General features: G+C 40.7%; 1 protein-coding gene across 1 annotated transcript in view; it reads left to right on the plus strand.

Moving 5' to 3' along the window:
- The first annotated feature begins 901 nt into the window (after window positions 1–901).
- Window positions 902–26,391, plus strand: part of KLHL4 (kelch like family member 4) — a 94,733-nt gene continuing 69,243 nt past the window's right edge. The window contains exon 1 of the mRNA XM_090060634.1: window positions 902–1,530. Coding sequence (XP_089916760.1) covers window positions 1,109–1,530 — 422 coding nt within the window. The 5' untranslated portion in view covers window positions 902–1,108. The remainder of the gene's footprint in view (window positions 1,531–26,391) is intronic.

A 26,391-nucleotide genomic window follows, 5' to 3' on the forward strand; every position in this document is an offset into this window, starting at 1 on the left:
TTCCCTAAGACTGCATGTGTTCGTATATCCAGATGTTATATGCATTATAGTATAATATTTACAGGACAGTTTACATTGTCCTACAATATAATATTTATAATACAGTTTACATCATCCTGCATATTAATGCATGACTAACAGTGAATCTACGTAATCTACTGAATTTGTTCAAAACATGTTGTGGTGCACACTATACTATCAAAATAATAATATTAATAATAATAAAACTACCTTTTGCATAGTCTGTGAGAATGTGGGGCAGGATGGCAAGAGGGTGTTTACACAGGCACTTAGCCAGGAAGTGCTGTGTTTTTCACAGATATGGTAATTTATGGAAGGGTTCTCATCTGCTTTTGCAAGCATTCTCTCTTTTCTTCTACCCACAGTGAGTCATAATTATATATGGAATTCTATCTCAACATAAGAATTTTCTTCAAAAATACTGTGCAATGTATTTTAAATGCTGCCTGTTTTAAGTAAGCATTATACCACTCTGGAGCCAATTACATAAATTTCACATAGTAAAATGAAGTATGTTGCAATAAATGCAAGGAATGGCATGAACTGCAGGATGCTTACCGATCATTACCAAAAATCTTCATAAGGAGAACATACTGAGTGCACCATGAATACATCCTCTGTAAAATGCAGCATTGTTTATTATTACGCTTTATGCAAAACCTCATGGGAAAGAAAGTCTTCCCACTTAATTTGTGTGTGCTTTCCTGCATCTTAAGTTGCTGCCTAAGATCCCTTAGGAGCATGTGAAGCTAGGTTATATATTAGAGAGCTGTGCTACAGTGCTGTGAGAGTGTATAAGCCTAGCAGCTGGGTAGTGTTATGGTAGCTGCTTTCCTGTGCTAAGCTGATTTACTTGTTTAAGGTCTGACCTCATCATCCTGTCAGTATGGATTCCCACCTATACAGTTAGCAGCAGCTTAGCAGCAGCTTGAAGGGCTTGCTGTGTATTAATCAAGAGAAAAAAGAGGGCTACTGGTATTTCTTCTTTTGTTGTCTTTTCTTAAGAAGAGGCAGAGAAAGACAAGGAGATAACAAAGAATACATTTCCTTTCTAAAGGATATCCCTTTGTCTTTTCTTCCTGCAACAATGTCAGTCTCTGGAAAGAAGGAGTTTGATGTGAAACAGATCCTAAGGCTACGCTGGAGGTGGTTCACTCACCCCTCACAAGGCTCCACAGGCACCGGAGGCTGCCTTCAGCAGGAAGGATATGAACATAGAGGAACACCGGTTCAGAACAGGTTGAAGAGTCACTCTCGGGAGAGAAATGGTCTGAAGAAAAACAACAGTCCTGTTCACCACAATATACTGGCACCAGTACCGGGTCCAACCCCTGTACACCACCGATCTATTCAAACCTGGCATCAGCAAAACCTATTAGAACAACTACAGACAAATGAGGCTATCCATAAAGCAAGCACAGAAGAAAATTTTATTAAGGAGGATTCAAGGAAAAACACACAGGATTTGCAGATGATCACAGAGGAAAACACAGATAAATCCACTGAGAGGTAGGAGAGTTGTCAGCACTGTGAAAAATATACTCCTTTTAAAGTTACTGCCCGGTATAGTCTTTGTTTCTAACTAGAGTTCTTTACTGCATTTTGTAAACTTGAAATATAAAAATACAGACATTGCTAATAAAAGCAAAAATAAGTTTACAATCAAAATAATATAAACCTTACCACAAAATGTTGATCTATTTTATTTTTAACATCTCGTCGTTTAACAACTACTTCCTTAATGAATAAGACTGTCATAGTTTATCAAATTTTCTTTCTGCCATTTACAACAACACTGAAGAGCATGTTGTTATCTTGTCCTGAATTCCTATGCACACTCATGGTACAAACTGATCCATCACAAAAGACTGTCCTCATTCTGACTTTCTTAATAAGTGCAACTTTGACAAATGGGAAACATTGAGCTGTACAAATTGTGTTCTTGTCACTCTTACAATAGTATCCTCACTGCCACTTTTTATCATTAATGTTGAACCAAGTGGAAAGGGAGCAACTTTACTTGGCTTTTATAAGGTTTATTTCAAATAACATTACTTTCACAGGTAGTTTGTTATATTGAGAGACTAAGCAAGCTTAGGTAATAAGTTATTACTTACAGCTTTGTGATTTTAAAACAGGAAAAGTAGAGCATGAATTCTTTTTAAAATGTTAATATTAAGGGGAAAGTACTCTGTGCAAATGCTTTGATTAAGCATGACATAAATTAGCAAAAAAAATCACCATATTTTCAAAATAGACACCAAGAGCATTAAATATATGGAAGCAATTTTGCTTAGGCTAGTAAGACTTCTCATAAAATTGGACAGAGTAAGTGTATTTTAATGTGACCTTTTTAATTTTGTGGGTGTGCTATAACACTTCTTTACACTATAACTCAAAAATAAACACCTAGTTTACTCATAGTTCAACAGCTGACAGTTTGTGTATTTTTAGCAGTTCTTAATCAAGTTGTGTTATGTGGCAAAGTGAACATCTGTGGTTCCTTAAGTATGTCTGTACAAAAGCCTGCATTTTGAAGTTTCTTGCCTGAAACTTCATCTCAGGTAGGATATTAACAGGCAATGTTATAAAAATGAATCATGAAAAATCAAAAAGGTATCAGTATATACAGATAAATACATTGCCTTTGCATGTAAATCAGTCCCTGTTAAGACCTTCACCTAGCTGACCTATATAGCTCCTAATCATTTGTAATGCATAAGAAACATCTGAAACATAAACAGAGAACTATATGTTGTTTCACAAGTATTTAGTGACATTTTGACTCTTGAACAATCCAAGTTGCATATAAATAATTTTTAATTAAATGAAAATATTACCAAGAAGACAGGAATTGTATCAGATTTTTGTAAAACCAGTGGAGCACCAAACAAACCATATGTTTCAAAATCCTTCCCATATCAAGTGAAGAAGGGGGGAAAATCATCCCTAAATTAATTCAGTTATGAAAATGACTAAGTCTGCATATGGAAACATCAAATATGCTTACTTGTCTATTCTGTACATAGCTATTCTGTCATGATCTGGCAGAATTCTGTGACTCAACACATCTGATTTAACAACTTCTTTGCCCAATCTGTTTCCATTTACAGTCTTTTAAAAATGTTGCATTTTTATTTTACAAAAATTATTGGGAAAAAACCCCAAAAGACCAAAACCCTCCATCAAGTAAAGTGAAATAATGCTACTTTTCAAGTTGGTATGTTTTCCACTGAAGTGTTGGGGAAAGATACGAGTTTTATGTGTTTGAGTTGATGTTTTCAAGTTTCATTTAAAAGGGAAATACCTTAATTCATTTATTTTAAACCATAAATTAGAAAGCCAAAATTAAACTTACAACTTAATTGAATAAAAATAAGTGAGCATGAGGATGCAATTATAATATACCCCAGCAATCTTAACTTAGCTGTCATGTCAACTTATAGCATTGAAAAACAAATATTTTTGCATCCCATATAGCATCATACACAGACCACACAATAATTTATAAGCTTACAAGATTTACAATAATTTATAATTTACAAGAACAAGAATAAGATAACTGACACCTTATAGTTCCTAGCAAACGAACAGACTAGACCATTACTACTTTTACAATAAAGATTTTACTATTATAAAATGACAGATACATTTTCATTTTTATGACAGTAGCTGTTCAGATACCCAGGCCAGGTTTTTCTTTACATGTACTAGGCAACCCCAATTTCAACTGAAGTCATTCAAAATCATTGCTAGTGATCAACAATTGTGAAAAATTCAAGCCCATGATCTTCTGAATCTCCTAAACAAATCTCTCTACAGCATGAAATTATGGCATAATACATTTAGAGATAGATACAACTTCACTACAAGTTACCTGATTACACCTCGGTATTAATCAAAGGGTTACTGTAGCAATAATTACTGTCAAGTAGCATATTGACTCCTTTTGAATTCTTTGCTGTCTGCAGAAGTCCTTTTCCTGAATGGGCATTTAAATAGAGGTTAAGAACAAGTAGGAAGTTGTTAAAGATTAACAGTACCAGAAAGTGTGGAAAAAGGGCAAGGGACTAGGCCAAGACATCTTATGGTGAGCAGACTTTTAAAATCTCTCCTATATGGCAACTGAATAGAAAAGAACTTTTAAGACTCCACTACTACTGTCCTAGCATCATCAGTAAACAAAAACAAAAGCAAATCCCATGACACCTTGCCTTAGAAACCCAGAAGCAGTGCTGTTTGATGAAGGTACTTGAAGCGCAGACATACCTCCATGTCCTGCTTGAAGAAAAGTGCTTGACTGAGTAGAAAACTGAATGGATAATCTATGAAAAAAAAATCCACAGAACGGTTTTGGCCTTGTGCATGCTGAGATGACTAAGTTTACCCTGACTCTATCTTGCAGAATCTACCTCAGTGCTCTGGGGTCAAGAGGAAATGGAGGCAAGGCATAAAGGAGTCCTTTCCAACAGTGAAAAGAAAGTAAATTGCAAGATTATGGATCCCATCTGAACAAAAGAAAAATTCAGACATTTGTTATTCTGACTTCTAGCAAAAAGTCTTGTGCCTGGATGATCTCACTTGACAACTGGTAGACAGACAAGCCAATGAGGCTTTTAGTGATCTCTCATGAACATCCATCTTTTTTACTAAGGTTATCAATTAAGGTGTGTCTTTCCCATTCATACTCGCCAGATGGGGAGCAGATGAATTGCTTCTTCACAGGGAGATGAATGAGCACTGTTGTGTATTCAGGCATGCATCACAACTTATTAACTTCACCAATTTCCCTTCAGTTATGAGGGAATTATATTTGAGAATAGCTTGGTGGCTGTCTGTTCTATTCAGTTTGCATAGGTTCTGAACTCTTTTGTCTGCCAAAAATCAGAGATGTTCAAAGGTATCCCGGTTCTATTATTACCAAAGAAACAGGTTAAGAGAAATCACAGTGTCTTCCAGAATCATCCCCAATAGTGAATATTTGACTCTTTGAGATGTTAGCATGTCCAATTCACCAAAATGGGCTTCCATAGCACTTCCAATTATTCTTGTAAAAATTGCATGTGCAAATGTATAGCATTAAAGTATAATAATGTCGGATAACAACTCCACTAACTTAACCTGAATAGGATCATATCCAGTGGCTTAATGAGATATTGGAGCCTGTCCTTACATGGCAAATGAAGCAGCCATTTAAGCCAGTTAAAATTTCAGTTGGTGCTGAGCTAGACCTTCTTAACTTGCAGACAGATGGAGTGGGGCAGAGAGGGGGACAGGAAGAGAGAAAGTGGGATGAACCACTGAAACATTAAACTTTAGAAATACAGCTTCTGTATAGCACAAGGGATACCTAGAGGATTTGCAATGCCAAAGAATCAAGACTTGATTGCAAACTTTCCAGTGATTGCATGGATTAAAGCCTTGAACACATGTGAATTGCTGCTAGTTCAGAGATTGTTATATGAACTTGAGGCACAGCGTTAGTGGCCAAGTTGTGTCTTGTCTGGAATCTAAAGAATTGCACCCATAGACCTGGACAATAAAGAGGTCAGTGCTGATAAAATGAATGTTCATGGAGAAAGTCAACTTCAGACTTGAGATTTAAAGAGACAGAATTCTTTGAAGCTGTCAGCCTTCTCCCTCAAAAGAAATAATCTAGAAGTGGCACCGGACATTTCAAGGAAAACCCTAAAGGATTTTTGGACACAGATTTAGAATGATTTTTTTCTGTCCTCTGAATTATACTGGATCCAGGATGTAGCTCTATTCTAAAATAACACACACCTTCATGCCTACAACAGCTTAATATCAGCAAATTCACAGGAATGGCTATAATACCATCTTCCTTACTGTTTCTTTTCTTTCCAACAAGCTCTACAGCAATTTTCACAAACATTGTTCAGGATAAATACTAGTCAGTAGGCCTGTGCGAGTAGGCAGCTATTTGATCCAGCATCATATCCAGCCATTTTGGATGCCACGGATCTGATCTGGAGCTCTGGATCAATTTCACGCTTCGATCTGGCCAAAGCAGCTCTGAAGCTGCGGAGCTGCCTTGGAGAGCCAGCCATAGGGTATAATGGGGAATCAATGAAATATCTATAGCTTTGTTTTTATTTGTCTGATTTGGATGAAAATTGCAGTAGTGGTAGCTGCTGCTAAGAGCATGCAGCCTGCCAAGTTTCAAGAAGATTGGTGAGGGGTGCAGGGGGAGCTGCACCCAAAATTTTTGAAAGCAAAACTCATGTCAGGTGTATGTGTTAAACCACATGGAGGTGAAAACTTCAGGGGTGGTAGCCCCTAATGAGGCCACAAAGCCTGCCAAGTTTCAAGAAGATAGGTGCAGGGGTTTGGGGAAAACTGTACCTCAGGCTGCTGACAGGCAAAACTCATGACATAGAAAGTCACCAGGACCGGGATTAGAACGGGTAGATTAGAGGGGCCTGTGATGAAGAACTGAGGCTTGGGGGTAACTTTAGATTAATTGATCTTAATTGATTAAGACAATGCCCAAAGCCTACAGAACAGGGGAACGATGCCGACACAGGGGCTGGGACTGGAGCCAGAGCTATGGGGGAGCTGAAAAGGTAGGTGGGGAGAGGGAAAATGGAACTAAGGGAAAGTGTAGGTGTTAAAGAGGGGCTCTGGGTGTGGGGAGCTAGAGGATGGCTCCAGGGCAGCTAGAGAAGTTGCAGGGAGTGGCATTAGGTGCTGGGAGCTGGAGAAAGATTCCATCTGCTGGAGAAAACTGCAGGACAGCCATGAGGAGCTGGGAAACTGTGGGAGGGGGGGATGATGACAGAAGGTGTGGGGGAAGCCTGAAAACAGAGAGATGGACAGCAGAAAATCACAGGAAAAGCAGCAGGGAAGACTGAAAGGTGGCAGGGCAGTGGGAAAGCATAGAAAGGCAGCAGAAAGTCACAGGGAAAAGGCAGTAGATGTCATGAGATGGACAGCATGAAAGCAAGGAGAGGCTGAGAGGTGGCAGAAAAGGGGATATGGAATTGGGAGGAGATCTGGAAACTAGCGGGGGGGCGGGCTGAAGCTGATAGGGAAACGACTGGGATTCAGTAAAACATGACCCAACTCGGGGTTGCAGATGACAGTGGTTTTATTGAACAACGGAGATGGTGACACAATGTCTTATTGGTTCCCTTGCACTCACACACAATGGCAGCAGGGGTTAGAGAAGCTTGGTGCAGGGGCTGAAGTCCAGTGAAGTCCAGGAGGAGAGAGAGACACACACACACAGAGAGTCCAAATTGTAGGAGGAGGTGTGCAGGTAATATCTCCCTATCCCAGGCTTTAAAGGGGTCCTTGTTCAGGAGATGTTATCCAGAGTGGGGTTGGTGGCAAGGCCTCTGGTTGGATAGGTGGTGTGGCATGGTGCTGGTCCAGATGGAGAGGGCATCCCACTGGGTCTGTCTTCACTGCCCCTTTTTTTAGGGGCAGACCTTGTGTGACCCTAGTGACAGGAGGCATGCTCAGGTAAGGGTCAGCCCCTGGCATACTGAGCATGTGTGCTCCATGCAGGGATGTGCAGTTTCAGGTGTCTGTAATGGTAAGAGTTGCTGGTTCTGCAGGGTCTTTTTTTTTTTCAAATGCTGGTTTTGTTTCTGTTCCTGGGTGAGGTCCGTGGTTCCTGGATGAATCAATACGAGGTGATGGCCCAGTCATTACAGGCCATTCAGTACAGGACTGCTCTTGACCATTGTATTTCAATCATTCCGAATCATTCTCACTCATCTGGGAACCAATCTACATGGGAGGAGAATGTGACTCATACAGTTGCAACATGGGATGCCCAGGCAGAGAACACAAGATGGAAGCTTGACATATAAAATGGAAACTTGACATGACTTTGGTTCACTTACAAACCCAGAGTTAAATCATACAATATCTATATGAAACAATAAAAATCAGTACCAAAATGGTAATAATACAATATACAACAATAAAAATCAATACAAACCTAATAATTATACAGTTTAAAACAGTGGATATCCAAAACCAAAAACTTGCTTCCAAAATAAAAATGTTAAAGCTTATCCTAAGTCTGAGATCACTTATACTTCTCTATAGGGAATAGAGAGGGAGAGAAAACGTCAGAAATGTTTGGGGAAGAGGAGGGAATGCATTTTAAAATAAATTAAAAAAAAAAAAAGAAAAACTGGGGGTTTTGCTACAGTATTTTCTTCCTTTCCAGTCCTGAAAAAATGTGTGTGTTGATGCAATTCACATAGCATTCTTTCATCAGATTTTATTTTTGCATTTTATTCCCTATGTTGCTTTAATAAATTCAACATCTACACATGCATTTACTATGGCCCAAATTTACTGTGATGTAACCTACTCTGGAGTAAGAGTTTTTGGGCAGGCATTTTTATGTGCTGGGATTAGAGGGTAGATTTGCACCCAGTTCCCTGCAGCCCTGCAATGGGCCTTGCTGCCACTGGGGGGAAGCTCCAGACATCTCCTGGGTGCTAGCCCAGGGGTTGGCAGGGAGCCTCAGGTCAGGAGATTTTGCATTTTCAGGTAGCAAATTTATTCAGGATTAGGGAGGTTTATTGTGAAGTAAGCATGTGCATGTGTAGATGCACATGCTTACTTTGCAGTAAGTTATTCTAATGTAAAGTTAAGCATCTTATGTAGATATACCCAGTGTGTCTTTATTTTCCACATTGGGGTTTATTCTGAGTAGAAATTTATTTTTGAAAGCACATCATAAACTATACTGTGCATTTCAGAGATGTGACTTTTTAAGGGATTTAGAAAATATCCTTTTAATTTTGGCTGAACACACAGGATTGTACCCCAAAATAACAAGTCTTTTATTGCACTTGCCTTTATGAAAATGGGTACCTCCATCAACTCTGAATTTGTTTACTTAATAAATTAGGGTTCTCTCAATCTCTTCTTAAAAGTTGAAATTGTGGTATCAGGATACCTGTGCAGTCTATTAACTATGACTAACTGTGACCTCTAAACAGATGGGTGGCTTTGAAAATTTCAGCTTTGGAGATTTGCATGCAGAACACACATTACTTGAATCTACAAGTCAATGGGGTAGGATGGGATACACCTGGGGGTGCTGAGGTGATTGCAGAGCTACTGGCCATCATCTTATAAAACTCATGGTGATCAGAAGAGGTCCCAGATGATTGGTAAAGGAAAAATAGTGCCCATATTTAAGAAAGGGAAAGAGGAGGATCCAGGAAACTACTGACTATTCAGTTTCACCTCAGTCCCTGGAAAAATCATGGAGAAAATCCTCAAAGAATCCATTTCTAAGCACTAGGAGGAGAAAATGGTGATTAGGAGCAATCAGCATGGATACACCAAGGGCAAGTCATGCCTGAGCAAGTTGATTGCTTTCTATGATGAGATGACTAGCTCTGTGGATGTGGTGAGAATGGTGGTGTACCTTGATTTTAGCAAGGATTTTGATATGGTCTCCCACAACATTTTCACAGGCAAGCTAAAATGATGGCTGGATGAATGGACTGTAGGATGGATAGAAAAATGTCCAGATCATTGAGCTCAGAGGGTAGTAATCAATGACTTGATATCTAGTTGGTAGCCAGTATCAAGTACAGTGATGTGGGGTAAGTCCTGAGGCTGGTTTTGTTCAATGTCTTCATCAACACCCTGGAAGATGGCATAGAGTGTACCCTCACCAAGTTTGCAGATGACAGGGTGGCAGGGAGTAGTAGGTACACTGGAGGGTAGGGCTAAGATTCAGAGTGACCTAGAAAAATTGGAGGATTGGGCCAAAAGGAATCTCATGAGGTTCAACAAGAACAAGTGCAAAGTCCTGCACTTAGGACAGAACAGTCACATGCACCAAGAATGCTAGGGGCTGACTTGACTGGGCAGCAGCTCTACAGAAAAGGACCTGGGGGTTACAATGGACAATAAGCTGAATATGAACCAGAAGTGTGCCCTTGTTGCCAAGAAGGCCAACAGCCTATTGGGCTGCATTGATAGGTGTGTTGCCAGCAGGTCAAAGAAAGTGATTATTCCCTTCTATTCAGCACTGGTGAGGTCACATCTGGAGTCCTGTGTTCAGTTTTGGGCCCCCCACTACAGAAAGGTTGTGGACAAATTGGAGCAAGTCCACTGGAGGGGCAACAAAAAGGGTGAGGGGCCTAGGGAACATAACTTATGAGGAAAGACTGAGAGAACTGGGCTTATTTAGTCGAGAGAAGAGATGACTGGGTGGGGATTTAATAGCAGCCTTCAAATACCTGAAAGGGGGTTCCAAACAGGATGAAGTTAGACTTTTCTCAGTGATGGAAGATGACAGAAAAAGGAGCAATGGTCTCAAGTTTCACTAAGGGAAGTTTAAGTTAGATATTAGGAAGAATTTTCTCACTAGAGAAACACTGGAACAGATTACCCAGAGAGGTGGTGGAATCTCCATCCTTGGATGTTTTCAAGACCCAGCTAGACAAAGCTTTGGATGGGATGATCTAGTTGGGAATGGTCCTGCTTTGAGCAGGGGATTAGACTAGATGACTCCTGAAGTTCCTATCAACCCTAATTTTCTATGATTTTTATAACTTAGATAGCTTTAAAACTGGCAAACAACCTAAAGGGAAACAGTTATACTCAAGAAATACCCTTCTCTTGTGAAGCAATAGAATCATAGAAAATTAGGGTTGGAAGGGGTGTCAGGAGGTCATCTAGTTCAACCCTCTGCTCAAAGCAGGACCATCCCAAATTAGATCATTCCAGCCAGGACTTTGTCAAGCTGGGCCTTAAAAACCTGCTATTTGAGACCAGTGCTCCCTGTTCTGTCATCTGTCACCACTGAGAACAGTCTAGCTCCATCCTCTTTGGAACCACCCCTCAGGTAGTTAAAGGCTGCTATCAAATCCCCTCTCAGTCTTCTCTTTTGCAGACTAAATAAGCCCAGTTCCCTCAGCTTCTCTTCGGGGCTAGGGACAGACATTCAAAAAGCCTGAACCTGAATTGATTAGTCTAACCTGAATTGATTGAAACAGTTTGCAACTGCACCGATATTCACTCTGGACTGAAGAAAATTCAGGCACATGCCTGCAGTGGCTCAGGCTAGGAGCTGAGGGAAACTAGAGCAGCCCTCCCTTCCTTTCAATAGGGCTCACCCTCAGAGCTGCTAAGCTGAAGGTGGGGGGTAGACCCCAGCAGGACCTCTGATTAGGGAGAAGTTTAAACCCCCATCCTGCCTGTACAATCCCAGGCTTTTCCCCACTCACTCGCTGCTCAAGGGGCAGGAGTGTTATCAGACACCAGACCCCAGTTAGCACTCTGAGGCAAAAGGCAGGGAGGGATGTGTAGTACATGCATCTGTTGATGATACCGAGCTTTTCAATCTCCCTCCCCCTGTTTCTTCATACTGTCTGAAAAACTGACAGGCAAGAGAGCCAGCAGGGGGCTAACAACACAGCATTTAGCTGCCCATCAACAAAACAAAAGACAAATTCAAGCTCATTAGTTCAAGCTCTTAAACAGCTTTTTCCAAGGAAAGAAGGGAAGAACATTACCAGCTGACTTGTTGATTAGCTCCAAAATCCCCTAAATTTTGTCTGCCTGTCCCAGTGAAATTACAGACACAGACACACACATCCACCTCTCAAAATTAGCTAGCATACCACATGCCTAGAGTTTGTGCGCTGTGGGAGATAGGAGGGAGGGAGGGTAAGAAGGAGGGTCCCTGCTTGAGCAGTTGGTTGGGGGGGGGGCACGGGGGGCGGGTAGGGGAAAGCCAGGCAGACTTTGCTGTGACTGCAGTATCCACCAGAGCTCTGGCTAGGAAGCAGAGGGGTGGAGGCAGCCCTTTTCTCTGGAGCAGACAGCTCAGCCCAGCCCAGCCCAGGGATGCTGGGAGACTCTCCTTTAAATTAAACTAGGAAGGGGTCTGGGACATACATTGCATAAACCAGTTTGACTCAGATCAGTTAAGTCTGATACTACATTCAACCAGGTTTATCTTAAACCAGCTTCAGCCATTTTGAAACTGGTTTATGTGCACTAAGCTTATGTCCTGTTATAGTTTTAAACTAGTTTCTGATCACTTAACCTGGTTTAAATGTAATGTCTGTCCCTAGCCCAGAAGTCATGTGCCCCAGCCAACAACACATTTTCATTGCTCTCTGCTAGACTCAATCTTGTTTATCTTGTCCATATCCTTTTTGTAGTGGGGGTCCCAACACTGGACACAGTACTCCAGATGTGGCCTCAGCAGTGCAGAATACAGGGAAATACTTACTTCCTTTGATCTGCTGGCAATGGTCTTACTAAAGCAGCCCAGTATGTTGCTAGGCCTTCTTGGAAACAAGGGCACACTACTGACTCATATCCATCTTATTGTCCACTATAACTCTCAGGTCCTTTTCTGTAGAGCTGCTGCTTATCCAGCCAGTCCTCAAGCTAGAGTAGTGCATGGGATTCTTCAATCCTAAGTGCAGGCCTTTGCACTTGTCTTTGCTGAACTTTATGTGATTTCTTTTGGCCCAATCTTCTAATGTGTTTAGGTCACTCCAAACCCTAGCCCTATTCTCCAGTGTGCTTACTGCCCCGCCCATCTTGGTGTCATCCATGAACTTGCTTAGGGTGCAATCTAACCCATCTTTCAGAACATTAATGAAGGTATTGAGTAAAGCCAACTGCACCCTTTCATGCATTAGAAGGTGCATCACGAGCAGGTCAAAGGAAGCTATACTTCCCCTCTAAGTGGCATTGATAAGACTGCAGCTGGAGTACTGCATCCAGTTCTGGGCACTGCACTTCAAGAGGGATGTAGATAACCTTGAGAAGGTTCAGAGGAGGTTACTTGTGTGGTTATGCACCTACAGGTAAGATCATATAAGAAGAGATTGAAGGACCTGAATCTCTTCAGTATCTGCAAAAGAAGGCTGAGGGGATCTGGTAGCTATCTCCAAATTCATCGGAGGGAGAAACAGCAAGAAATAGGGGATACTCTGTTTGCCAGGGTGCCCCTTGGAGTTACTAGGAACAATGGCCATAAACTGACAGAGGGCAGACTTAGATTAGACATTAGGAAAAATTTCTTTACAGTGAGGGTCGCCAAAATCTGGAACAGGCTTCCAAGGTAGGCTGTGCTCTCCCCTACCTTGGAGGTCTTTAAGAGGAGACTCGACCCCAGCACTCTTTACTGCCCAGGGCAGGGGGTCAGACTTGATGATCTACTGAGGTTCTTTCTGACCTTAAAAATCTATAAAATCTATAAAAACTGGCCCCAGGACTCACCCTGGGGCAATCTACTTGATTCTGGCTGCCAGCTAGATAGTTTCATAGTTTCATAGTTTCTAGGGTCGGAAGGGACCTGAGTAGATAATCTAGTCCGACCCCCTGCCATGGCAGGAAATAATACTGGGGTCAAACAACCCCAGCAAGATGTTCAACCAACATCCTCTTAAAAACCCCCAGGGTAGGAGCCAGCACCACTTCTCTTGGAAGTTGGTTCCAGATCCTAGCCGCCCTGACCGTGAAGTAGCACTTCCTGATATCTAGCCTAAACCTTCCCTCTGCCAGCTTGTGACCATTATTCCTGGTCACCCCTGGCAGTGCTCGGGGGAACAGGGACTCCCCCAATGCCTGCTGATCCCCCCTGACTAATTTATAACAGGCCACTAGATCCCCCCTCAGCCTTCTCTTGTGGAGGCTGAACAGGTTCAGGTCCCATAGCCTCTCCTCATAGGGTCTGCCCTGCTGTCCCCTGATCATGCGAGTGGCCCTCCTCTGGACCCTCTCCATGCTGTCCACATCCCTCTTGAAGTTCAGCGCCCAGAACTGGACGGTACTCCAGCTGTGGCCTGACCAGTGCCGCATAGAGGGGGAGGATCACCTCTTTGGACCTGCTCGAGATGCATCTGCGGATGCATGACAAGGTACGGTTGGCCTTCCTGACTGTCTCCCCACACTGCCGGCCCATGTTCATCTTGGAGTCAATGATGGCTCCAAGATCCTTTTCCGCCTCCGTGCTGAGAAGAAGGGAGTTCCCCAACCTGTAGATATGGTGCCAGTTGTTCCTCCCCAGGTGCATCACCTTGCACTTGTCTGTGTTGAATCCTATCCTATTCACATCTGCCCACCTAGTCTATCTAGGTCTGATTGAAGCCTGATGCTTCCTTCTAGTGTACCAACATCCCCCCACATCTTAGTGTCATCAGCAAATTTGAACAGGGTGCTTTTTACCCCCTCATCCAAATCACTGATGAAGATGTTGAACAGTGCAGGCCCAAGGACCGAGCCCTGCGGAACCCCACTGCCCACGTCCTTCTAGGTTGAGAAGGACCCATCCACTACCACCCTCTGGGTGCGGCCCTCCAGCAAGTTGGCAACCCAATTGACTGTGTGGGCATCGACACCACAGTCCCCCAGTTTCTTAATGAGAACGGGGTGAGAGACAGTGTCGAATGCCTTCCGGAAGTCCACTGCAAGACTATGTTCACTGCTACCCCTGCATCTAATGATCTGGTAATCTGATCATAGAAGGCCACCAGGTTGGTCTGACAGGACCTGCCACTGATGAACCCGTGTTGGTTGCCTCTAAGTATGCAGTCCCCCGCTGGCCCCTCATGGATGTGTGCCACTATAATTTTCTCAAACAGCTTGCCTAGGATCGAGGTAAGACTAACTGGCCTATAGTTTCCTGGGTCCTCCTTCCTCCCCTTTTTGAAGATGGGAACCACGTTGGCCCTCTTCCAGTCCTCTGGGACCACACCAGAGCACCACAAGTGCTCATAAAGCCGTGCCAGGGGTCCTGCAATGACCTCGGCCAATTCTGAGCCATTGATTACTACATGTTGAGCTTGACAATCCAGCCAGCTTTCTATCCACCTTACAGTTCATTCATCCAGTAGTTTTTCTCCAATTCAGTTGTTTGGCTGTTTTTGATTCTTCATTTTAAGAAGTTATAGAGAGTAAAGCTCTCCTTGAGGAAAAAAAAGAAGAAAAAAGAGAAAAGATATTCTTATATATGACTATAGGAGTTGTCTTACAAATAAGAGATTTACCAGATGTGAAAGCTCATTTGAAATAGCTGATGTTTTTGACAGTTATAATAATCACCACCATTATTATCTAGATAGTTTTACTATCCCTACAGTTGTACTGAGAGGAGAGTGAAATACTATGTACTGGATAATGGATCAATATGCCTGTCCTCATCCAAATTTCCTATTAATTTTTCACCAGCACAGACTGTTGCATTTCCTGTTGATAAGCATGCTTCTGTAGGAGCTTTCACACCACATGCATTTAAGTTTGCTCACATATGTTCAATGACACTTGATGTCATCTTAATTTTGCAAAGGCTAAAGGTCAGATTCTAAGAGAAAAAGAAGATAATCATTAATTTCCTTGACAAAAAATAGAATATAGAAACAGAGTATTTTCCATGTTGGAGACTCTGCCCAAATCTGAGGAAAACTGTTGTCACATCATTTCATTTAAATAATGCCAATGCCAACCAGAAACTTGCCACCACTTTCTGTGGACAAGAGGTTAAGCATGAGAAGTTCCCAAAATACCTTAGTGTAACTCTTCATCAGAGCCTTACCTTTCATGAACATCTATGGAATGTTGATAAAAAGAATGAAAGCAGAAGTTAACCTTGTGCATAAACTGGCTGGAATGACATGGAGAGCAAATGCAACCACGCTTTGAACAGCCACTGTCATGCTTCTTTTTCCTGAAGCAGAATATTGTTCCCCAGTTTGGAACATAAGCATACACACAAAGACAGTTGACACACAGTTAAATGCAGCTATGTGGATTATATCAGGAATACTAAAAAGTATACCATTGCTATGGCTTCCAGTCATAGAGAACATTGTTCACCCACAGCTCCACTGCAATGCCTCAGGTATGAGGGAATACCATAAGGCTATTGGTAACCCAAACCTCCTAATCCACAAGGACATCACTATGCCACCACCAGATAGGCTCAAATCTAGAAAACCCTTCTGGAAATACGCCAAAAAGTTCTATGATTATAAGAACATTGAAGAACAATGGAGTTGAAATTGTGCAGTTTTTCAGATGGTGCAACACATTGTGAATGATTGCCTAATTAGATAATTTAATGGAGATCTAAAATCAATCCATGAAGCAGTTGAATGGCTGTAGGTATTAATCTATGAATATTGTAATCCTAAAATGTTGAGAGAGAGAGAATACAGAAATTCTTTAATAAGAGCATGTCCATACTAAATAGCTTTTTATACTGTGATTACAAGTCTTGGTATCCAAGTTAGTAAAGTTCCAGTGCTGTTAATAACTGCTGACAGGAAAACCCCCCAGATATTTGACATATGAATAGCATATAGCATAGGACAATGAAGTGGTCACAAAAATAATGTCATCTATACATTTAATCATTATTCATTAGAGTAGGCTACCCACTAATTGTCACTATGAGTAGTAAGACAAAGGTAATAGTGATAAGGCAACCACTTTACAATTTTGACTAGTACATGAAATGGATCATGACACATGCAGCCAAACATGAGAAACCAGTGTGCTCTAGAAGCACTGTCAGTTAACTGCATCCCTTGCGGAGAGTAAGGATTCAGACTTACATGACATTTCTGATTGTAAAGATTACATTTAGAAACTGCTGTTGGCAATCTTATCCAGGAACACACTTTTATTTTTAAATGAAGATATGAGAAGATATTTTATCACCTGATTTCACTACAAATCTAATGTTGCAACACCTAAACTTTAGCTTTCTAAATCATTCACCAGTGTAATGAAGAATACTTGAGATATGACTGTATGAGGAATAGCTTTTTCTGATCTTGAATATCTGAAAACTGTTATTTAAAAAATGTTTGCTGGATGTTTGTTAAACAGATTTGGAAAACGTTAATAAAATCTAAAGGGTCATAAGACTGAACAAATATTCATATAAAGTCAAACAGAGAAATCTGAATGATAGTAAAGCTTTAATATATTTTATCTGAGAAGCTTCCTTTTTATGAAGCATTTAAAATATTAAAATTTGACTTAATTCAGAACTGGAATGAAAAATGAGTTTTTTAAAATCTCAACTGATAACTTTAAAAATGTCTAGGGTTAACTAAAATACTTGGCTTCAAGAATTTGATTGTGTACTTTAAAATAATGTAAATTAAAAGCAGTAATTTGGAATGAGAAAAAAATCAAAGCACTTCATTATAAAATGTTATAAACATGTTGATTTGATATTGGAGAAACTCTGGACTGTCTTCTACATTTTTCATTTATCAATAGAATTCTGGCAAGAGCTATCCAATTTCCATGTCATTTTTGATTTATACATAAATACATATTTCATTGGAATACGGTTCCATTAGAGGATTTTGACATTTTTAGTATCTAGCTTTATAAACTCTCCCATATAAATCTTTTTTAGGTAAAGTATGTAGAAGCTCATGAGAACAACTATTTTAGTGGAAGGGTTACGTATTTTAAATCATGTTTTGTAATACACGCTAAATGTCTTTATGATTGATGAAAAGCTTATTGTAAATATTCCTGGTTTGCAGGGATGCCTAGACTTTGCCTAAACATATCCTATTTAGTCATTGTGTTTTTACCTAAGCAGTGGTATAGTCTTAGAAATGCTCAAAATTTTAGAAAATGCTTTGGGCATCTATGCTTTCTTTTGCTGCCCTATTCCACCCTGCTGCACTGTGGCTACATATGCATATTCAAACAATCTGGGCGAATTCTCTCAGGTTTATTCTCCTGGTAAAAAAAAACTTCAGAGCCGTATGTACAGACATGTGAATGCTGATCCCAGAACAGTGGTGCCCATGGTCAGCCTGTGTTTCCTTGCAGCACAATGTGGGGATTGTGAAGAGGGCATGTTCTACTCCCAGTTGGAGAAGCAGACTTCAGCAAATGACATAGTGTCTCCCTGCAGGTGGAGAGAATGGATGCAGGGGGCCTATCATCTCTTTTGACAGAAGTGCAGTGACAGCATTTATAGGCTTTTGCTCTCCCAGAAGAAACTCTCTTGGGAGTACTTTAACCCTGGTTGTTCACAGGTTATTTTTCTCCTGGAAAGACCATTTTTGCCCTGGGACAAAAAAGCCTGAATATCTGTACAGTTAGGGTGCGTCCACATGAGCACGCACATGTCTCTTGCCCCTCCTCAAACCCCTTGGAGGCAGGGCAACAGGCATGTGCAGGAACAAAAAAATGCTTCCCATGTTGCAAGTTTGCAGTGTGGGGAGAAAATTAGACCCCTGGATATACAGGGGTCTAAAAAAAGTGAAGTTTAAAAAAGTGGCGCAGGACACAGTCACCAACCATTCCCTGAGGCAACCGGAGGCTGGGTCCTCCATAGAGATGCTTTGGCTGCCACAGTGTCTCTATGGTTGCCCCTCATCCTGATGCTGAAACACACTGCTGCCCAGGCCGTGTGTTTCAGCACCAGGGCTCGGGTGCCAGTGAGTAAGGGGTCAGAGGGGCTGGAGGAGGGGGAAAGGGACTGTAGGGGGGACCAGAATCATGTAACTGAAAATTATTCAGGTAATCCATGCACTTCTATACCATACCATTAACATTTCTAACTATCTTCTGCAAACACTATAGAAAATCAGTTCATCTGAATCATGGGCAATTTGCTTGTTCAATGATGTCAAAGAAAAGAAATGCAATCAAATAGAAGAAATGCCAGCTACTGATAGAATGCATTCAATTAATTTGAGATGAGATGAGTTTGCCTGTAAAATATAGGTGACATGTTAACAGAAGTTTTCCACTCTACAATAATATTTACATAGATAGAATTCCAGGAAAATTCAGGGTTTTTCATTTTTCCTTCCAGTACAGTTTATCATATTAGTGGAGCAGAAAATATTTTTACCTTCAGGAAATCAAATTCAGTTGAGGCAGAGTAAAGTACATAGTGACCAGTGGTACAGTCTCTGTTGACACATAGGCATGGTCCACAATGAGTGAGGGTTAGGCCCAATCCAGAATAGGGCTGTAAGGCTTTGTGACAGAATCTGATGTAGTTGGTAAAGGGGCTTCACATAAGCAATTTCCTACAGACCTTTTACCTTTCTTTTTCCAGTATTCAAACATCAAAACTACATTAACCACAGAGGAATGCCTGAAAACAGAAAGATAAAACATTTGAAATAATGAACAGACTGAAAAAGAATAGAAGCAAATATTAGGTGTTGGGCTACTCAGACATTCAGATGAAGTAATGAATGTGATATAAAGAACTAGAATCTAGCAGCATGACTTGGTACAAATGGAAATTTCTTAGATTTTCTACTGATATTCAAAAGCTTAGACACCCTTGGCATTGTAAAAAAGTTCACATTATAACTGAGAAAGTTGATAGTCCTACTCTTTTTATGCCACATGAAATGGCAGTATTGCATTTCTATAGCTAAGTGCAATTGTATTGACTTTTTAGTCATAGTTATCTTCTTATGCAGACAATATTGATTCTGATTATCAAGGAATGTGGCCTCTAGCTATGACTTCAAGTAACTATCTTCCAATAAGATTGGGATCATCTACACAGAAACTCATCCAGCTGTCCACTACTGTGGACATTATGGATACAAGGTTGACAAGGTGAAGGGTTCATACCTTGCCTTTTAAAAAGGCAAATAGAATTATCTGTGTCTACTTTAGTTCCTGGGCCTCCTGCAAATGCTGGCAGAAGACTGCCAGTGATGAATTTAGTAAACTTTACTTTGTTGCAGAAATACCTCTCTCACATATATAGTCCAGGTTTAGCCTTATTTACATACAGATAGTTTCAGATTATACATATAAAGCAGGATGTACAGAAGTAGAAAACATTTTCTTTACATTATCCTAATTAATGCAGTTACATTAGAAATGTATGTGGCTCGTATCTGTAGTACCACCAAGAATTTCAAGGTCCCTTAATATATAACAAACAAGCAGGATAGCATAGGCCAAGTGACAGATTTTCCAGTCCATATTTAATCAATTGAATGCCTTCTGTTTTGAAGGTATTTAGTTTATTTTGTTTTTTGCTGTATCTGATTAATTACTTGGTACTTATAAAAAAAATTTAGTAAGTTACCAAGATATTTCCTACATAAACCATTATATTGCATTGATTTGCAGCCTTATATGTGTGCACATATATATGCAACTTAATAATACTACTGCGTATACATTACATACATAAAATTATGCATATTCATAGATGTTTTAATCCCAAACAAGAGCCCCCCCTCCCCCATAAAGTACAGTATTATTTGGCCATATTACCCTTCAAGCAGATGGACAAATGAATAATAGGTAGGGACTTGTGTCCATCCATCTTCATCATTGACTGTTCAGAAAAGCCAAGTCAGTACAGGACAGAGACAATAGCTATAGGATAGGACAAGAGTAGAGTCATGAGCTGGCAGCAAGAAAGATGGTGGTGATGAAGGAACTGACTTCAGAAACTATCTGGATTGTTACACATGTACTTCAGGATACTTACGCTTAGTATTGCCAGCAAAAGACAACACTAACTAAAACCCTACGGAATGAACAATGCATGCCTCAGAGGCTGTGGGGGCATGGCAACTGTCCATAGGTGGTGGGGGCATGGCAGCGGTGAGTGGGGAGCTTCTGCAGGCAGCCATGGCAGCGTTGGTGGCTTTGGGGGTGGGGGCAGGGTGGCAAGCACCAACCAGCAGTTAGTGACCACCCACAGACGCTGCTGGCAATGTTGGAAGTGGCCAATGGTGATTGACAGCTGCCCACAGATGCCACCAGCAGTGTCAGTGGCAAGCGGGGGGTGGTGAGCAGCAACTGCCCACAGGCACCATTGGCAGTATTGGTGGCACATCTTTCAGGGGATGCACTGCCAATCTCAAGGGGGCATGTGCACCCCCAACATGTCACCAATGCCTATGCAACCCCTGCCATTTTCTTCTCTTTATGCAATTTTCTGTTGACTTGATAAGTTAAATTGATGAAGGTGTGACTCCTTCTCCTTTAATTAGTAAGCAGCAACCAGAACAAAATGAAAAGTGGGGGAAGAGGACAGGGAGTAACCTTAGAAATATTACTGGTACAATTCCTCAAATCTGGCATCAGAGTATACCTCTGCCTCAGTCATATCATGTACATGGCAACTTTTTAGCTGGGTGCAAATAATTTTTCACCCACTTCAGTATTTTCTCCTCCTTCCCCAGAAATGTATTTATCATTCACACTCAGTTCAATATTAATTAAAATATGCAGGCTGACTCCTATAGTTTCACTCCCCATAAGGTTTCTGTCTGTTCAGCAAGGCAGGGAGGGTGGTGGGGGAACAACCTGGTGCCAGGTATTTTTCACCTACTTGATGTGACAAACCCCCTTCCATAACAATCTCTTCAAAAGAGCTTTCAGTTGTATCACCACCATCTTAGCTATTTGTTGCTTTTTCACGTCACTATTTGGGAGATAGGTGATTAGTCATAAGTGAGAGTTACTTCTTTGGACAAATTAAATAGCATGTTAGCTTCTAGGCTGCTAGAAACTCATGATATAAATGGATTTGTCAAGCAGTAAAGTCCCCTCTATACATTATAGGTAACATGCAATTAACTGGTTAATTGCTCAGTTACCTTGAGACCAGATACACATGCAAAGTAGCTATCATATGATAAAAAGTCCCAACCAGCTATAAAGTTAGGCTTCAAAAACGTGTATTAACTTTATAGCTGGTTGCTATTGAGCTTCAGTTTGTACAAGTAACATGGTCTCCCATGCAGCTGGAAGCCCCATCAACTGACAGGGCTCTCAGCCACAGGGTGCAACCCCCAAGCCCTGGGGATCCTGATTACCCTGATCCCCAAGGCTCAGGGGATGTGTGAAACCCCTGGGCTTACACAGAGCTCTTGGTTCCGCTATACCCCGTGTGTAGCCAGGACTCAGAGCCCCATCACCTGCGGGACTCTGGGTCCTGGCTGTGCATGGCCCCCTGTGGCTGGGAGCCCCCTCAGCAAGGAGGGCTCCCAGCTATGGGTGCCTACTTCATGCTAATACAGGGAGAGCCTAAGACTGTGTTCTCCATACACTAGTAATAAGGTATGATTGAATCTAATGTGAAATCCCACAATTGTGCCTCCTGCCATGAGTGAGGGGGGAAGGAGTTGGAGGCCATAAAGCTATCCAGGACTGCAACATAACCTGAGGCAGCAGGGAATGTGGTATAGAAATTTGATAGACTGGTTTAGCCTAAATCACTTAAGTCTAATATTATGTCCATCCAGGTCAATCTTAAACCCATCTACGTGCACTGAACTTTTGTACGGTTACAGGTGTAGACCAGTTTTCTCAGCACTTATACCAGTCAAAGTGTAACATCTGTACCATAAAGTATAGCCATAAAGATTAAGCAATTTATACTTAACATACAACTTGGGAAATTGCTTCCCTTAAAGTTTTCTCCTATTCAGTCAGTTTGATGTTGAAGCAGTTTAACTGTTCAATTAAAATGAAATGTTCATGAGAAAAGTGAGTAACATCCAATTTCTGACTTTTATTTATTTTAAAACAAACAAACTAGGTACACTTTAGAAACTGGTGTAATAAACATCTATAGAATTTGTCCATTTTGTAAATGATTGGTAAAATCAAGCCCATGCTTTCTAATCCAATCTCTGGTTTAGAATTATGAAAGGATGCAGGTGGAAGGGATCTCCAGGCTCATCAAGCCCAAACCTCTGTGCAAATCCATGTTTCTATTTTCCCAGACAGATGCCCATCTAGATTCCTTCTGAAAATGTCTGATAAAAGCGATTCTAAATCTTCCCTAGGGAAGCTTGTTCCATCGCCTTATTGAATTTTATCCAAAGACTAGTTGGTGTAAAATGCATAAATAAAATCAAAAACAAGAATCAGAACTCAGGCATCCCCCCTACCAAAGGAATGCCCTCTTCGCTGGACTACAGAATAAGATTGCATCTTTCATAACCTCACAGAGGTTGTATTTCTCTCTGCTCGGTGGCCCAGGAGTACAAAAAGATTGGAAGAAAGATACTCTAAATACTTTCTGGCTGTTAGCCTTCCAACTAAGGTTCTTTCCTGGTAAGTCAGAGATGTTGGTTCACATTGTCATTCAGGCCATCTAGGGCCTAGAACCCAGATCTCCCATTCCTCAATGAATGCACTAAGCAGGTGTGTTTCTCATTGTACTCCTTTTCTTCCTAATTAAATGTCTTCCTCCAGATTCTTTGAATTCTAAGACGATAGAGGTGTATCATGTTTAGCCTGAAGCAACATACACACATTCAAATAATCTAGGAGAATTCTCCCAAGTTTGTTCTCTTAGTAAAGAAATTTACCCAGAGCTGCATATACGGACATTTCAAAGTTGAGGACCTGAAGAGTGAAGAGTGAAGAGATTGCAGTACTGACACTATGCAGCCATGTGGGGGTGGGTAGTTCATACATCTCAGCATACTCTGCAGGCTCCCTCAGTCAGCCTGACAACAGATGGCAGCAGTGTATAGAGCAGCCCTGATTGGCTGAGCCAGACTGCCCACGGTCAGCCTATGTTTCCCTGAAGCATAATGTGGGGATTATGAAGGGGGCATGTTCTGCTCCCAGATGAAACAGCAGAGTCCAGTGAGTAGCACGGTCTCCATGGGAATGATAGGGGCAGACTCCTGGAGGATGATACTCTCTTCTGAGAGAAGTCACAGAAACTCTCTTGGGAGTGATTTACCCCTCGTTGTTCCCAGATTGTTTTTCTCCTGGAGTGACCGTTTTTCTTCAGCAGAAGAAGTCTGAACATCTCCTGGAACATCAGTAACTCTCCTAGAAGAAAATGAACATCTGAGACAGACTCCAGACAGGTGCGAGGTTATCCATACCCTATGCCTGCATTTTCTATTGGTTACTTATTGAGAACTCCTTATTCACTGTTTTCATGCTCTCAAGGTACATAAGAATGCCTGTGAAAGAGAGAAAGAAAGAAAGATCTGTGCTAATTTCAGGATAGGATAGGATCACTTTTTTGAGGAGAGATGCATTTATTGGAGGGGGGGCTGGGGGGGAGATGAAGCAAATGGCTGCATAGATTTAGATATCTCACATGTGAGACAGGATCTGGGCCTTAATATGTTTGATCTATTGAATGAAAAATATATCAGATACCACTATTAGTAGCTCATATATTGTAGATAGTTTTGTTACTTGAAAAAAATGTTATTCGCCCCCTCTTCTATAATCTATAGTAGACTGCATCATAACAGGAACATTTTTTCTACACCCAAATGTACAAAACAGATCTAACACTCACTTCCTCTTAGATGTCAGAGCATGCACAGACATGCTTGACCCATAGTGCAAGGTCTTCTCTCTCTCTTTCTCTCTCATGTGGTGCCTTTTGCAACAAGCACTACCCTTCAGCACTGATACTCTAATCATAGGAGCATAGAAGTTATCCCATCAAGCCTCTTGCAATACCAATTCAATCTTAATTTGCTTAATACTAACTTTGTTTGTTCCCCAAACTTCTTACATTACTAGAAAAACATTAAAGATACTGTGTAGACTGCCTTGCTGTTTTTCCTCTTGCATCTCTTTTAACCTTTTCTTGGCTTTCCATCCATTCTCCAGAAATGATTTCCTCCTCCCATTCCCCCGCATATCAATTCTAACTGCATGTTAGCCAGTGGCTTTTTGTTGTCATCCCTAATAAGATGTAGTTTAAAGCCCTCTCCACCTAGTTAGCCAGATGATTGACAAGAATACCTAATGCACCACAAGCCTCTTATCTAAATGTGTCACCTTATAACTAGCTACCTTAGGATCCAAAACTCAGGACTATTCCAAATATACTGCTGTCTTGCTAATATATATATCAACAAATCTTTTTGTGCCTCAATTTACCTGGGTTAAAGATAGCGATTAATTACCTACCTCTCAAGGCACTGTAAGGCTTAATCAGTCTTTGCAGAAGATAGCCTTTGTATGAAAGGTGCCTAGGAGGTGAAAAGTATTATTAATATTTATTTGTGTATGTACTACATTGTTTCATAGTTCATATTTCCCATGACATTAATTAGCAGAAAAATCTCCGCTCATTGTATTACTCTTACATTTTCTATTGCAATAGAAGATTCTAAACAGTATTAACAGATAGAGTCCAAACTCAGACGGCTTTCATCAGCGAAGTGCAGGCATTGTCACTATTTTCTGTGCTTCAGTTCACCTATAAATTAGAAGTAAAGAGGAGAGGTACAATCTTTCAGGGTACTGATGTTTTCAAACTAGTTGACGTTTAGCAAAAATAGAGGAAATTCAGAACCTTTCAGGATTAGCCCATAGACTCCTAGATGAAAATGAAAGTTGATGTGGGAATCACTAAACTGAAAGATATCCTAAGTGTGGGAGAAAAGCTATTCTGAGATCTTACATATGGCTAGGGTTGCTAAGGAAACCTCTGCTTATACAATATGTTTAGCACAGCTTCTCAGCAGGGTTCAGTGTATCATATAATTCTGGATTTTACTGGAATATTAAGGAATTACAAATCCATACTCCCCCGCCAATAAATAATATTTGAATCCATATTTGAGTGTTTATTCTCCTATATTTGCAGTAGATTTTTCTTGCATTTTGTATCTCTTGCCATCACCATTGAGATTCAATGATTTCAGGGGCTCTGACTTATTTAAAAGATTTATTTTAAAGCTATAATTTTGCAGTTTAGATTTCTCTCACTTCAGGTTTTTTTCCCCCTAATTTTGGTCCATGTGGGTTTGCATATGAAATTAAAAGCTGTTTGGGGCAGCAGTTTTTCTTGAACCATTTTTATTCTGTGCTCAGCACAATGGAGATGTATCTAGTTCCGATGTCCATACAGGCTGTTTAAAGGGAGCAGAATGATCTGTAGTCTGGGAAAAAAAATCCTAGGAAACGGTTTTATTTTTACCTTCCACAAAAATATTTTATGAAAGTCTAAGGCTGTCCCCTCAATTTGTACTATATAAAGTACACTTAAATATGTTAACTACACATTGATCATAAATGTAATACCTTTTTGTTTGTTTTTCTTATTAAGTCTGTAACGCAACAAAAATGATCTTATCAATAAAGTGAATGAGAGACTATAGTCACTGAAATCAAAACTGTTATGATCTAGATAGATTGAAATTACATTTATAATGGATTATTATAATATTACCGAGATATTAAGTGGTGCTAATATAGAAGCCACAGTACTCTAGTACAGTTATGGACCATTCATTTATCAGACTATCATTTGATAACTTGTAGAGAAAGAAAGACATGTCAAAATATGCAGCTACAGAGCTCAGAAGTACTAAATCTCTTTATGCTGAGTAAAAAAAGAAGAAGGAGAATTGATTCCTATTATGAAGT

The sequence above is a fragment of the Crocodylus siamensis genome, chromosome 8 (genome assembly GCF_052110815.1).
Source record: "Crocodylus siamensis isolate JL-2025a chromosome 8, ASM5211081v1, whole genome shotgun sequence".
NCBI lineage: Eukaryota > Metazoa > Chordata > Crocodylia > Crocodylidae > Crocodylus > Crocodylus siamensis.